The sequence below is a fragment of the Lithobates pipiens genome, unplaced genomic scaffold, assembly GCF_037356315.1.
Source record: "Lithobates pipiens isolate NorthernLeopardFrog02 unplaced genomic scaffold, aLitPip1_a1.2 Scaffold_1, whole genome shotgun sequence".
NCBI lineage: Eukaryota > Metazoa > Chordata > Amphibia > Anura > Ranidae > Lithobates > Lithobates pipiens.
In genome coordinates, this window is record NW_027507685.1 from 235045607 (window position 1) to 235062130 (window position 16524).

Consider the following 16524-nt stretch of genomic DNA (forward strand, 5'->3'; position numbering starts at 1 on the left):
CCTGTAACTTTTAGTGGTGGGCAGTTGGCAGAAGTCAGGTCATGAAGGGGAGCAGGGTGCAGGTCTAAATGGAGGAAAGTCCACTTCTTTCCTCATTTGATGTTGGGCGTGGGACACCATTGATTGTTAAGACACCAGCAGTCCTAACAACCAGTTGTGGCAGAGTTGGGGAGGGTCTATGCTGGGAACTGGCTGGCTGACAGTCTGGATAGAATTGTCCCTCCATCAAAATCCAGACTATTTAGTAAAGCTTGTTGTAGAGGGTTACGACATTTTCACTGCAGGTACTTTTGCTCTTATCCCTGCAAGCCACATGGGAGCACTAAATGTAAACTTTTGTCTTCCTAGAAAAGATGGGTTTGTTTTCCCACCATGGCCCTCAGACTCCTAGTTTGTACTTCCAGGGAAAAGCAACAGGCTTGCTTTAAAGGAGAAGTACAGCCAAAGCTTGTTTGGCTGTACTTCTCCTGTGGATCACAGGAGTGCAGTTCGTTCTGCACTCCTGTTACCCATTTTCAGCAGATAGTAGGCTGAAATCCGCTGACATCACAGAGCTGATCCAGGCTTGGAATAGATCGCAATCATATGAGCAGACAGTGGTGACTGATAGTGGTGCTCAGGGAGCCCTTAGAAGCGAGGGATCTGCGGTGTTTGTTCGCTCGATTCTCAGTCTTAGAGCTGGCGGAGGACAGATGCAGCATAGGACCGATGCTGCATCCAACTAGGTAAGTATGATTCTAACATAAAAAAAATCTCAATCCCTCATCCCCAGTAGCGAACATTTAACTTTTCTGCACTCCCCTGCCGCTTCTTTCAGTATGTGCAAAAGAGGAGTATGGAGGGTACAATGGGGCCAATACAAAAGACCATTTCTTGCTGATATCTCTAGGCCAGTGATGGCAAACCTTGGCACCCCAGATGTTTTGGAACTACACTTACCATGATGCTCAACTACACTGCAGAGTGCATGAGCATCATGGGAAATGTAGTTCCAAAACATCAAGTTTCACCATCACTGCTCTAGGCTCTGTCAGCCTAATTGTGTTGCTTTGTAAAGCATGGACTGCACTGTTTGCGGTCTTATTTTTATCTGTGTTTGTTAAAAAAAAAAAGAAAGAGGTAAGAAATAGGTCTTTACATAATAAATACTTATCAGATGAAAAAAACGTATGTGTCTCCAGAGTAAAGAAAAATGTAACCCCTTTTCTATTTAGGTATACAAGGATACCCACATTACCGAGCCCAAATCTCCATACATGTGCCTTTCTGTGAAAGCACCAATCTACGGGCTCCAGTTCTGTCCCTATGAGGATGTCCTGGGAATCGGTCATGGTGGAGGCTTCACCAGTATGATTGTACCAGGTCAGTGACACCGCCTATATTGTTTATAAAGAACTCCAGGTGTAGATATTTTATATGTAGTTACGTTCCTCCAGCCATGGCCAATATTACCATGCATATACCATACCTGGCCGATGCCCCTGGAAGCTGGAAATCGCTGAAGAAGACACCGCTACTCCAGTGATCTCCACTTGCTTCTGGGTCCCGTGCCAAGCAGCTACCCTGCTGCATTCTAAGCAGGGGCTGACTGGCAACTTTTGGCCCAGGGGCCAAGTACAACCCAGAGGCCCATGGGGCAGCGTCTGAGCCCCCCTCCCCTTCTCCCTCTTGCCTGCCTTCTCCCGACCCCATCACAGGCTGAAGCTCTACCCCAGGTACTCTCTGCTCATCAGGTGAGTTGGGCTGGACAGTGCCTGCTGCACTGACTTTGGCTTCCTTAACTGACCAGCAAGGGATTGTCGGGCTGCTGGGGGTAGCTGGGGCAGCTTGGTCAGGGCTGGCCAGGGGAGGAAAGCCTCAGATGGTGTACAGAGCCAGCCTCTGCTAGGATATGGCGTACACCATCCATGCCGGGGGTGCGGCCTGTGTTCTATCCAACTACTCATCCCACACTCGGTAGGACATCGGTGGGGATTTTTTACTCCACTTCACCAGGAAGCCTCTGCAGTAGACATGGTGCAGCCTTTTTACGGGGCATCAGAGGGATTGTACCCCAGCCAAGTCTGCCCCTGATTCTGAGCACATAAGGTTACCCTTCAGAATAAAGACAAAGCGTTCTCCGTTTGAGTGAGGTGGAGAGGCAGGGTGGTGATGGTCTCACACTCCACCTCGTCCGATTAGAAAATGCTTTGAATTCATTCAGAAAATGCAAAGCATTCTTATGAATGGCATCCGTGCCGAGCGACCAACTTTTTGTGTTTAGAATGCAGATGGGCAGACGGTCCTTGCAGGACCTGGAAGCAAGTGAAGATCATTGGAGCCGTGTCTACTTCAGTGATTTCCCGCTTCCAGGGGCATTAGCCATGTTGTGGTATATGCATAGTTACACTGGTCCAAGCTAAACCTATGTGACTATGTATAAAATATCCATACCTGGAATTCATCTTCAATGAGTTCTTGTTCCTTCTTTGTGTCCTTCAAAGACCTCCCCATCATGTCCTGTAATCACACTTCCCTTTTCTTCAACAGGGGCTGGTGAGGCCAACTTTGATGGTCTGGAATGCAACCCGTACGAATCCAAGAAGCAGAGGCAGGAATGGGAGGTCAAAGCTTTGCTTGAAAAGGTAACGCAGTATGTAATATTGGTACATTAAAAGCACAGTGGTATGGCTGTACTATGGCTCTACTGCTGCTTTTCAAATGTGCATTGGGCTCTGCAGATTTCAGAAGTCTGAAACTAGCAGGATGCAATATAACTGAATGGGGTTGGAGGCAGAGGGAAAACCTTGATATACCGTAGGTTTAATACCGGGGGCCTGGATTTTAAGCACATGGAGAACATGCAAACTCCATGCAGACTATGTCCTGTTGGGATTGTAACTAAGTGCTGCAGAGCAATAGTGCTAATCACTAAGACACTGTGCAGAAAACCTAAACTACTGTTAGTATAACTGTCAGAAACCTTTAAATAGTTTTTCAGTAATGCCCTGCACAGACTGGGGGACTATGTGCTATGGATGTGCTGCATTTTATTATGCAATGCTATCAGGCTAACATGTTTTCAGGCACTGGGGGCTGAAGGAGGTCTAACAAAAGGTAGAGTAACAAGACCAGGCACTTTCATACTGTCTGTTTCAGTTTTTCCTGTCTTGTACCCCATAGATCCAGCCTGAGCTCATCACTTTGGACCCCACACAGTTGGGAGAGGTTGACGCCATCACCATGGAGCAGAAGCGCAAAGAGCAAGTGGAGAGACTGGTAATTGCAACCTACTTTATTATGTTTGTTTTCTTCATTGTCTTTTACCTTTTCCACTTGTATTTTTCTGTGTATTCTAGTGAGATCTCCCTGCCATAATCTGTGACTCTCCTCCCGTCCATCTGAGAGTTTGTGGTGTTCTCGCCCACCTTTTTATGTCACAGCTCCTTCTGTGACATTCTTTCTAATCTGAAGTAAAATCCAGCAGGGATGGTGGGAGTTGCTCATAATTAGGCACAACAGGTGTGCAGACCAAGGAACTCAGAGCTGAGATCTGCAGGGAATGACCCTCCAAACTACGGCCTGTTGGTCACATCCGCATGCTACAAGATTTTATCTGGCCCCCAACTAGGATCAGTCTCGTATCCTCAATGTGCACTGATTGAGGTGTAAGGTCAGCAGAGGATGTTTCCGTTTTCTGATGTGGGGGGGGGGATTTGATGTAGGTTACATCGGGGAATCTGATAAGGGACCCCGATGTAACATGAGACTCTGATTGAGACCTTGATGGAAGGAGGAATCTTACTGGGACCCTGATGTAAGGCCGACTTTGATAGGGAGCTTGATCTATGGAGGGACTCTGATGGGGACCCTGATATAAGGGGGACTCTTGCTTCCCTGGCAGCCGGTGCTCCCCTACGCTCTGGCTGTGGACTCTTCTTTGGTGGCCTTGTGTCCAGTGTTAAGCTATGGGCCCTATATCTGTGTTGATGACATCAGAAGCCATCTGGTTGCTGGAGTTCAGCGCATTTTGTAGTCCATGGAGGTCATTCTCAAGGGGGGGGGTGTTGGAATATGTTACATGATACACTCTGAATACAGGTGTAACATGTTCTAATGGTGAACTTATCCTTTAATTCTGATTATCTTTGAAGTCTGATTTGACACTTGTACCTAGAGGTAAGCTTGTAATAAGGCCTACCTGTATGTACAGTTAACATCTCCTAAACCTGCGCCATCGGATATTGCACATGTGCAGTGCGCTCTGCGTTCAGGCAAAACTGTCAGTGCTGTGCTGTCAATGCAGAGTATCGCAAATGTGACTCCTGTGCGCATGTGGAGGAGTAATGTCCTAGCGGCCCGGCCCTTCAAATGGTCAGAGAACGTGGACCAGGAAGGAAGACCAGGCAAAGATGGAAGCGCCTGCAGGGCTCACAGTACCACCAGAGGGCTCTGTTTAAAAGGTGAGTCTGTCATATTGTGCTAGTATGCAGTGCATACGAGCACATTAGGCAATAACCTGCAGAGGGGTTGGCTATTTTTTTAAGGCTTTACCACTGCTTTAATGTGATGTACCTCATTCCAGGGTAAAGATGTGTATTGGCATATAAAGTATATAGGAGGCTGGATATTAGAAGGTCATTAAAAGGATCAAGAAGGTGAGGCGGGAAGATATGTGAGGTTTAGGATATAGGTAGAAATGTGGTGCTCTAAGATAGGGGTCTCCAAACTTTTCAAACAAAAGGCTAGTTTACTGTTCCTTAGACTTTCGGGTAGCCGTATTGTGGCCAGTGGGGTTAGAAAATGTCCCGGGCCCAGCCTCAGTAAGAATTAACTTTGGCCTCAAGGTTGGGGATCAGTAGGATGAGGAATAATACCCCATCATTGCTATCATAGGGAGGATCAGTACCCCATTGTTGGTATCAGTGGGAGGAATAGTACGCTATCCTTGGTATTGTGAAAGAAATAATGCCCCATCGTTGGTGTCAATGGGAGGAATAGTGCTCCATCGTTGGTGTCAATGGGAGGAATAGTGCCCCATGGTTGGTGTCAATGGGAGGAATAGTGCCCCATCGTTGGTGTCAATGGGAGGAATAATGCCTCATATCATTGGAGGAATAGTTCCCCAAGGACCAGATAAAGGCTAGCAAAGGGCTGTGGTTTAGAGACAATTGCTCCAAGCCAATGAATGCTGGGGGGAGGACTGAAATAAAAGTGGTGGGAGGGGAGGCAAGAGGGCCTTATGAGGGTTTCAGGAAAAGGGAAAATCTTGGATGTTGTGATTCAGGAAGGAGGCGATCTGTGAAAAATGTGCTTCTTGGTCATTTTAAACCAAATGTCTTGTTTTTGCCAAAATGTTCCTTACACTTGCTGTCCCATCTCAGGGCTTTGATCCCTACGAGAAGACTCGCTTTGCTCCTCGACATAAGCGGAAGGGAAGAAGTTCCACTGGGAATATCTTGAAACGCAAGAAGAAGGTCGCACATGAGGAGAAGAGGGTGAGTCCCAGATTGAGAATCCGCTAACCGTCACCTATGTACTGCCATTGTCCTTTACTCCTGGGGTGACATTTGTATACTTGCATAGTAGTGCAACATCACAAGGGAAACTGGGGGGGCTGAACCAATACAACTGCAGCACAATATAATACAGTGTCACGGGGTGTGTCTTTTTGCTCTGGAACGTTCTTTGATCTGTGCTGGAAGTAAATACATTCTGTTTTATGACAGAAACGCTATACTTCACTATGGTGAAATATGGCATTTCCTCATTCCCCTTGCCAGCCTCACCATAGACTGACTACTTGTGCTTTAGTTTTGTTTTATTATGTATAGATCATTGTGGGCATCCCAATGTAAGTAATTCTGTAATGTTTTTGTTTCAATGAATGTTATTTAAAGAACTTCATGATGGCAACCACATTTCTGGTTCCATATGCAGGCTCTACTTCCTGCTTAAAGTGTATCTAAAGGAAAAACTTTTTTTAGATTTACCCCCTCGCTGTGTCCTGGTGGCCATACCTCTACTGTTTCTCATATCTCTATGCAATTTTTGCATGACTTATGCAAAACTTCACTTGCATGTGCGTAAGGCCCTGCTGCCTAATCCGCAGCTTGGATGGGCTGCATGTGGCCCTTTTGATACTTTTTGTGCTGCCCTTGGGGCCCCTGCAGACTGTCTGTTTCCCTATTGCTCTGTATTAGAAGTGATCTCTATCATCAGCATGATGAGTCCTCACTCTTGACTGTCTCCTAAAGCACATTTCTCCTGTCCCCAACAACTCTTATAGCATGTCCGCGCTCTGTGGCCATCTCCTGCGGCATGTCCGCGCTCTGTGGCCATCTCCTACGGCATGTCCACGCTCTGTGGCCATCTCCTGCGGCATGTCCGCGCTCTGTAACATGAAAGACAAAAAAAAAAAAACATTCCATAGCTCAGCTAGCCAACCGACCAAATTAACCTTTGACAGTGTGTTAGCACAAATTTGCAAACGCATGCATAAGCTGCAAGGCCTCTTCACGGCACCCTGTCTATCGCTTGTAGGCCTAATGATACTGAATTTATGAGCATCTCCACAATGGATGCACATGCAGTAATGGATAGATGAGGGTCAGGTGGTCCCAGAGGCAGCCGAATCCCCCTTAAAGGAACAGGAGCACACCGGACACCCAACGCATCAAGTGTCAGAAAAAGGTGTCCAGTGTGTCCCCGGACCATATTTGCACCAGTAACAAACAAATGGCCCCTTCCTCCACCTATAACTGGCCTTCACAGCAAGGAGCACATGGAAGAGCAAACACATGAAAGACATGCTCCACCCTTCCATGTGCTCCTTGCTGTGAAGGCCAGTTATAGGTGGGGGCAGGGGCCATTTGTTTGTTACTGGTGTAAATATGGTCCGAAAGCCTGCAGTTAAAGCATATCTTGTTTGTTTCATTTCAAATCCATTGTGGTGGTGTATAGAGCCAAAAAGATGAGAATTGTGTCGATGTCCCAATTTTTATGGACCCAAGTCATATGGCTGCAACCTGCTAGAGGGGGAGAGAAAATACACTCCTGCTTCTATGAAATTGCTCTCTTGCTTACCAAACAGGTTCTACAGCAGCAATCCCATAACAAACAAGTATGTAGTGTCTTTCCCATCTGTAGCATTGTTCTTGCTGGTGAGTTTCGCCCGGTGACAGGATTACCAATGTATAGGCCTTGACTGCTAATAATGTCCCTATGTGATTATAAAAAATAATACAGCGCACCTCTCCACTGCGTCAATACAACCAAGCATTCATTTTTCAATCAAAGTATCCATTTGTGCAGAAAGTAAAGAGGAGTATAACAGTGGAAATAAAGAACTTAGAAGCAGTGTGTATTTCTTTGTTGATGAAAACAAAAGTGGCACTAAAAATATATTGTGTATCCAAATATATCACAAGTCCCACAAGAACAGTCTGTATGCGATCTTTTACGAGTAATTCGTCACCACCATATGTGTGCTTCACGTCTCCTTGAAAACGTAAGACAAAACGCAGGGCTCAAGCACGCACGCACGCATTCATGGCATCAGGACTCGTAGGGCAGGTCGTTGGCATATACCCAGCGGGGGTATAATACATGGTTACAGTCGCATGCTGGTGCAGTATTACATTTTTAAATGAGTGAAATTTTTTTTTACATTGTTCTTAAAGTGTATGAGATTGTATCACACCATTAAAGTTTATTTGTGGCATGGGACCTTGGTAGAAGATTATGAGGCTACTAATGCGGCAAAAGGGAGATATAAAGACCTTTATGCAATAAAACGGTCACATTGTTGTGGTGACTTCTCTGTTTGCACAGGGCGTGGAATCGCACTTGTTAGAACTTGAAACGCGTGTGGCGGTGACTAAATATTGGCTAGAGGACTCATACAGACTCTTATTGTGGGACTTAATATATATTTATTTACACATTACCTTGTTATTGGGACTGCTTTTTTTCTATTATGATTATACAGGATTTTATAGCGCCTACAGATTGTACAGCGCTTTACAAAATAAAAAAGGAAAAGTACAGTTTTTGGGTGGTGGGCAGGATAGGCCTTCTTGAAGAGATGAGTTTCCAAGGAACTCCTAAAGCAGGTGTAACCCAGCAACGTTTCAGAGGTTGAGATCTACCTCAACAAGATGGAGTAAAGATCTCTGGGGCCCGTTTAAAAAAAACAAGCCCCAAATAAAAATATGGCATAAAGAACACCCCTCACAGTAGTGTCCTCTGCCCCCCTGCACATTAGCAACACACACACACACACACACACACACACACACACACACACACACACCGTTTTATCCTCTGTCCAGTTGTGATCTAGGGAAACAATCTGTAAATAAGACCTCATCTCATCTCATTCTGGAGTAAGCAGGGCTTTGCCGACTTCCCCTTCCGGCACTGGTTGCTAGCACGCTTGTAGGCTGCACCGCACTATAAGAACCAGTGACGCTGTGTGGCTCGGGGGCTGAACTGGCACTGAGGAGCGTGTGTCCAGCCCCAGTGCCATGCCCCACCATACATCCATTAAAAAAAATGAATGTTGAAGGGGAGGGACAATCAAACCCCCCCCCCAATACACAGGGATCTCCAGAAACAACCCAAACACGGTACTCCCCATCTATTTTTAATGCAGGTGGGAGAAGATACTTAATTTCTAGTGCAACATTTGCCATTTCCCTGTTGTTTATTGACTACAAGAAAAAAGTTAAATGGAGATATGTTCCTACAGCATATGTTATGTTTTGTATGATCACTACTTGTATTGTATGTTTTGTAACCTGTCAGTCCCCGTGGGCCTGAATACTGTAATAAATAAAAAATAAAATGAATGTACATAGAACTATCAAGAAAGGTAGGTTGTTGTTTTTTTGCTGCTACACACTTTTTATTTTGTGCACAAATACTTTGATGACAAATGAATGTCTGGTTGTATTTATGTAATGGTAATTGGAGAGGTGTGCTGTATTATTATTTTTTCACCTTTTTGTTTGATACTTCCATTATAGCTGCATTTTATATGATATAATATAGTTTCTGGTACATAGCGCCCATTTTCCACCTTACTGTAATAATGGCTGTATGTCACTCTGTTCCTGCAGGAGGAAATCAAGAAATCCCTAAAAGCCCGTAAGAAGAAGAGAGAGAGCACAGCAGCTGCTGATCAGAGTCATCGAACAATATTGGACAGGTTCAAAAAGTGATCAGCTGAGCATATGATGAGGACAGCTGTCTGTGAGCCGGTGTTCTGCCAAAACCACCAACTTGCCAAAGTCTCCAACCACGTCACTTCCGGTTACTCTCCAGCAGCAATAATTGCAGATTTCGACAAGTTATCTGTTTTCACAGAACACTGGCAGCGTATACACTACGGTACACGATATAATGAGTAAACAGTGTTAGTCCTCCCGCTGATAACCAACAACATGGCCGCCTCCAAGGCGGTGAAATTTTTTCCTACTTACCTGGTGTTCTGTGAAAACGGCCAACTCGTCTCGTACCGTAGTGTATCTGCTGTCTGTCTTCTGTGAAAACAGCCAACTCGTCAATCTCCAGTTACAGCTGCTGGAGAGTCACCGGTAGTGACGTGGTTGGAGATTTTGACGGGTTGACTATTTCGGCAACACAAGACACCAGCTTCCGAGGTGCTGGTAGTGCCAACACTGAAATACATATGGCACTCGGCAGAGCTGAGCATAGTGCCCTCTAGGCCAGGGGTCTCCAAACTTTCTAACAAAAGGGCCAGCTTACTGTTTTTTGGACTTGAGGGGGGGGGCAAACTGTGCCCAATGTGAGTAATCAATGCCTGATCTTTGGTATTCGGGGGAGAAATATTGGTGTCAGCGGGAGGAATAGCACCCCATTTCTGTTATCAGTAGAAGGAATAATGCCCCATTGTTGGTATCAGTGGCAGGAATGATACCCCATTGTTGGTGTCAGTGGCAGGAATAATGCCTCAAGGGCCGGATAAAGGCAGCATCTGGCCCCAGGGCCGCAGTTTGGAGACCACTGCTCTAGGGTTACACTCTCCTCCCTCTCTGTATATATGTTTCATAATAAATGCCTTTTATAATGTTTTTTGTTTATTTCTAATCTTACAACTGATCTGATAAAAACCAAAAAAAACACAATTTGCCTTAACGAGTTTATTAACAATCAATGAAACATCACAACACTGTATGGAAGTCCTTATCACAGAGGTATAATGGTGCACATTGTCATCAGTTTATGCTTTCTCTTCATCCAGGTGTACTATAGGGGTTGGTATATTAACAGTATGAATGGAGGAATCTCCACTGCTGGCTATTATATTCAGGCAGCTCTGACTGTATCTGATCATCCCCCCCCCCCATCCATGTCAATTTTTAAACCAACTTTTGGTAGTTGCAGGGTCATCCACAGCTTGAATTTTGTCCAAGTCCACGAGCCTTGTCCAAAGTTCAAGTCCTCGAAGGGGGCTTTTAAGCTGGGTATACACTATACCGTTTTATTCCATTGTGCACCCTCCTTTTAGATTTATCAGAGCTAAATAATATAGTGACAAATCTAAACAATTCATTCAATTTCTATCAAATCAGGCAGGCCTTCGCATGTGATGGCAGATCTAAAGGAGAGTGTACAATCAAACTGTATATTTAGCGTAAGAGCAGGAGGGGTTTGATATTCCATTTAGGTGGGTTTGGCCTGAGTCGGTATACAAATCTTTATTGTGAATAGAGGTAGAGTGCACGCTACTGCATCTCATCTGCCTTAAGAATACCTGAACAGAATGTAAAAGTTCAGGGTCCACAGGATAGGTTCAAAGTGCTTGTAAAGTCAGAAGTTTTTTTTTTCTTTTGTATCTTAATGCATTAAGATAAAAACTGTGCAGCGTCCCCCCCCCAATGATCCCCCTCTCGGTCCATCGTTGTCCACGAGTGCCTCGGCCTCCTGATTAACTGAGACACAGCAGTAGTGCAATTGACTCCCACTGCTGTCAGTCAGTCAGCCAATCAGGAGAGAGGGGGGGCTCCGTGTCTGAATGGACACAGGAAGCTTGGACTCGGGTGCCCCCATAGCAAGCTGCTTTCTGTGGGGGCACTCATCAGGAGGGAGGGGCCTGGAGCAGCGAAGAGGGACCCAAGAAGAGGAGGATCTGGGCTGCTTTGTGCAAATCCAACTGCACAGAGGAGGTGAGTATAACATGTTTGTTGATTCTTCTTTTTTTCTTTTTTTTTTTTTTATAAGACTTTACAATCACTTTAAGTCCAAATTAAGGAAACCTAAAATTCCTCCCTTGCATTGGTATCTTGGTCTTAATGTCAGAAGACCTTAGACCGCTGAAGCACAAGGAAGAAGAGGCTGCAGGGACTGTTCTACGAGTGCCGAGAAGTCAGGAGGAGCAGGACCAAGTCCCCTAGACAGAAATGAATTAACCCTTGCAGTGTGGATGCAACTCCAGTGCAAGAAAAGACTTTTAGGTTTTCAGACATTTAGCTTTAAATGCAAGCCAGTAGAAATGATATAAATATATAGTAGTTAGTCACATTCAACTGGACTTGACATTTTATATAGCTTCTCCAAGTCACCATTTTATTTCTGAGTGTCAGCATTCTCCAAAATCACTTCTTTGATTGTAATGAGTGCCAAGAAGATACCCCAACATTTATATCCATTTACATTGGAATAGATTAAGGGGTCTGGATTTGGATGAAGAAAAATCTGGGCTATTTTCCTGACTCTCATTAGAAATAAAGAAGCGAGTTGTAGAAGCTACAAAATGGGGAGATTTACTAAAACTGGAGAGTGTAAAATCTGGTGCAGCTCTGCATAGAAACCAATCCGCTTCCAGTTTTTAGTTTTTTAGTTTTTTTTTTGTCTCAAAGCTTAATTGAACGAGCTGAAGTTAGGAGCTGATCGGTCACCATGTACAGCTGCAGCAGATTTTACACTCTCCAGTTTTAGTAAATCAATGTTATAATGACACCCCGAAAAAAAAAACGCAAAATACAGGGTGACTGCCAGAATCGCATCGCATGGGTGTGAACAGATGCAAAATGGGTGTGATTCAGGTGCGGGAAAAAAAGGGTCCTGCACCATTTTATGGATTACTTGATCTTTTTCTGATGTTCCTATTCTGTTAGAACCCAAAGGCAGTTATGCTTGTCTGACCACCATCGTAGGTCTACAGCTACTCTTGAGCATGAGACAAGACCACCTCTGTGTTGGTGTGCAGCCAAATTTCACAGCCGAAGTGCCATTACCAGAGCAAGGAATAAGATATATAATGAAACATATAGCCACACTTGACCAGGTAGGCTGCACTGTAAGAATTTAATAGTGGAAATTCCGTTTTTTACAGATGCCTTGTCCTATAAAAAAGAACCAGTAACATGAGGGGGGTTTTCTCAATGCTTCATACTCCCAGTTCTCCACCAGCCAGTGCCACGTCATGATTGAAACCCACACAGTATTTTATAGGATGGGTCCACATCGGACTGAAGCAGAGATCTTTGGATTTACATTATTACACCCCCAATCCAAAATCTTGCATCTATAATCTGCAAAAAAAAAAAAAAAGGTAAAGGCCGGACTTTAGAGGCAAATTGGACATTATTTTTTTTATTTTATTTTTTTATAAAATCCATATCCTATTTATAAACATGTTTCATGTGCATTTTTTTATCTTGCCAATAAAAACATGTATATACAGAATATGGCGGACGATGGCCCATTAATTAAAGTATATTGCTGTTGTTAAATGATATCAAGTGAGGCAACGGGTTTCGCTGATCTGCTATCATGGATTCGTCATGTACAATATCTTCACCTTACCTGAATCTGGCAATATATTGTACATGAGGAATCCATGAAATACATTTATTTTTATAGGTAATAACATATGCAATGAAATATGATTTATGTCTATGCAATTTTTACCATTTAGACAGTGAGACTTGTTTTTCTTATATCCCCCCCCCCTTTCGTGTGTCCTGAAGAAGCGGGTCAGCGAAACGCGTTGACGCACAGGGGCTGACTTACTTGATCTCATGTAACAACAATAACATACCTTAACCACCATGCGCCTGCCCTATAGCCGAATGACGGCCGTAGAGCAGGCGCTTTCGTCCGGGTGGCCGTCCCTGAACGTCCTAATGTTTACTTCTGCAATGCGCGCGGGCGCGCATCGGGGAAGTTCTGTGTTTGCCGTGTCCCCCGGGGACAGACAAACACAGATCACTGTAAACAACCAATCACAGCGGCCGTTTACAGCGCGATCGGCGTGTCCAATGGGAGATGATCTCATATGTAAACATGAGATCATCTTTCAGCGCCGCTCTCCCTCCTCACACAGACAGAGTGTGAGAGGGGAGAGATGAACGGCTGCAGTGGCAGCCGTTCTGCTTTGATTTGATTTAAAAAAACAAAAAAAGTAAAAAAAAAAAGTGCCATCCTGCCCCAGTGCCATCTGTCCACAGTGCCATCTGTCATCAGTGCCACGTGTTAGTGCCATCTGTCATCAGTGCCACGTGTTAGTGCCATCTGTCATCAGTGCCATCTGTCATCAGTGCCATGTGTTAGTGCCATCTGTCATCAGTGCCACGTATCAGTGCCATTTGTCATCAGTGCCACCTGTCAGTGTCACGTGCCATCTGTTGTCAGTGTCATCAATGCCACTTATCAGTGCCATCTGTCATCAGTGTCACGCGTCATCGGTGCCATGTATTAGTGCCACGTGTCATCAGTGCCATCTGTCATCAGTGCCATCTGTCATCGGTGTCACGTGTCATTGTCCTGGTGCTTCAAAAGTGTAATAAATAGTCAACAATTTAGATGTGTAATTTATGTTCCTAGAACACATGATGGCGCTCCCTGCATGTTGGGCCTCTCTATGTGGCCAGGCTGTGAAAAAGTCCTACACATGTGGTATTGTAATACTCAGGAGGAGTAGCAGAATTTTTTTGGGGGTGTCATTTGTGGTATACACATGCCATGTGAGAGAAATAACCTATTACAATGACAATTTTGTGGAGAAAAAAAAAAAGAAAGAAAAATCTTAATTTTGCAAAGAATTGTGGGAAAAAATGACAACATCAAAAACCTCACCATGCATCTTAATAAATACATTGGAATGTCTACTTTCCAAAAAGGGGTCATTTGGGGGGTATTTGTACTTTCCTGGCTTGTTCGGGTCACAAGAAATGAGATAGGCCACCAGTACATCAGATGTGATCAATTTTGTGCGATTCGCACCACAGCTTGTAGACTCTCTAACTTTCACAAAGACCAAATAATATCCACTAATTTGGGTTATTTTTACCAAAGATATGTAGCAGTATAAATTGTGGCCAAAATTTATGAATAAAAATTAATAATTTGCATAATTCTGTCACAGAAACAAAGAAATATGCGTTTTTTTTTTTTTCCAAATTTTCGGTCTTTTTTTATTTATAGCGCAAAAAATAAAAACCCCAGAGGTGATCAAATACCACCAAAAGAAAGCTCTATTTGTGGAAAAAAAAGGACAAAAAATTTATTTGGGTACAGTGTTGCATGACTGAGTAATTGTCATTCAAAGTGTGAGAGCACCGAAAGCTGAAAATTGGTCTGGGCAGGAAGGGTGTTTTAAGTGCCCAGTAAGCAAGTGGTTAAAGTGATTGTAAAGTTTTTTTTTTTTCCTCCTATATATAAAAAAAAAAAACATACATGTCATACCTCCTCTGTGCAGTGGATTTGCTCAGAGCAGCCCAGATCCTCCTCTTCTTGGGTCCCTCTTCTGCTCTCCTGGGCCCCTCCCTTCTGTCAAATGCTCCCACAGCAAGCAGCTTGCTTTGGGGGCACCCGAGCCGAGTCACAGCTCAGTCTGTCCATTCAGACACAGTACACCGCCCCCTCTATCTCCTGATTGGCTGATTGACAGCAGTGGAAGCCAATGACGCGGCTGCTGTGCCTCAGCTGATCAGGAGGGAGAGTCTCAGACGGATGAGACATTTGTGGACACCGCTGGACAGAGAGAGGCTCAGGTAAGTATTACGGGGGGCTGCTGGACAGGTTTTTTATCTTAATACATTCTGCCTTCACAACCCCTTTAAGTACTGGGCCCTCATCCCTCAAATTCTGTATATACGTGTGTCTACGTGCATTTTTTACATTTTCTTGTTTATAAATAAGATATGGATTTATATTAGAAAATAATGTGGTCTAATTTGCCTCTAAAGTCCAGCCTTTTGGTCTTTCCTTTTTTTTTTTTTTGTTTCAAATTATTATTTTAACGGATGGGGCGCGGTTTTCCACAAGCGTATTAGCATCTACAGAATAATCTGTTGCAGCATTTGTTAAAAGTACATAATGAGAGATTTGTAAACATGGTCACAGAATCACAGTTACACATGCAACATCCCAATTACAAAAGTATTACAAAATGTGATAGAAATACAGGAAGACTACTGAATAATCATAAAGCATACGCAGGAGCAAAACCACCTGACACTGCAGCTGTGGTGGAACTACAAGTTCCAGGAGGCCCTGTTGGCTTTAGGGACGTGTATTTCTACTGCAGCTGGTTTTTAGTGGAAGTTCTATATTCATATAACAGTCCATTTTATCATTCAGTCCTTTATAGGAAGCCATGCATCAATAAAAAGAAACAATGCCTGCTAAGAACGCACATTGTTACCAGACTTGCAAACTAAAGCTGGCCATAGATGGATCGAATTGTGACCCATGTGTAAATGGAATTTCGATTAATATTGACTTTTATAAAACGGGCTTGCTGGAAGTTTTTTTTTTTTTTTTTTTTCCTCAATCAGCTGGCTGCAGCTGCTGATCAGTGTATTGTGACTGGAGAGTCCTGCTGTCCTTGCAGGGAGACAAAAAAATAAAATTTGAGGGGGATGGAGGAATCCATTCCCCCCCCCCCCCCCTGTTCAGCCCACTGGCTGATCGCAAATAAAAAGATCATTTAATGGGCAGCTAAAGATAAGCTGGCAGAACTTGATCACTCGTGATCCTCTCACGGGGAGGAAGAATGGGGAGATGCTAATGTAAACAAGCATCTCCCTGTTCTGCCTAGTGACAGAGTCAGTGATCTCTGCTCCTTGTGATCGGAGCAGAGATCAGTGATGTGTCAGACAGCCACGCCCCCCACAGTTAGAAACACGCCCCTAGGACACACTTAACCCCTACCCTGCCCCCTAGTGGTTAACCCCCTTCACTGCCAGTGTAATTTACACAGGAATCGGTGCATTTGTATAGCACTGATTGCTGTATAAATGACAATGTTCCCAAAAATGTCCAATGTGTCTGCCTTAATATCGCAGTCATGATAAAAAAAATCCCTGATCGCCACCATTACTAGTAAAAATATAGGTCATTAAAAGTAATTGCATAAGACAACTTAAGTCCATTTTCAAAGCAAAACTTATTCTTTTAACGAACGAAACATGATGTATTCCTGACAATTTTTTATAAACCAATAACAATATCAATTCTCCAAAGCCCAGAATCCTATAGGGGGCTTATAGTACTGAGATGAAGAAAAATATA

General features: G+C 44.0%; 1 protein-coding gene across 1 annotated transcript in view; it reads left to right on the forward strand.

Annotated features, from left to right (window-relative positions):
• WDR46 (WD repeat domain 46) overlaps positions 1-10130 on the forward strand; it is a 45023-nt gene extending 34893 nt beyond the window's left edge. The window contains exons 12-16 of the mRNA XM_077484689.1: positions 1215-1362; positions 2530-2624; positions 3163-3258; positions 5364-5477; positions 9102-10130. Of these exons, the coding sequence (XP_077340815.1) occupies positions 1215-1362; positions 2530-2624; positions 3163-3258; positions 5364-5477; positions 9102-9203 (555 nt within the window). The 3' untranslated portion in view covers positions 9204-10130. The remainder of the gene's footprint in view (positions 1-1214; positions 1363-2529; positions 2625-3162; positions 3259-5363; positions 5478-9101) is intronic.
• The last annotated feature ends 6394 nt before the right edge of the window (positions 10131-16524 follow it).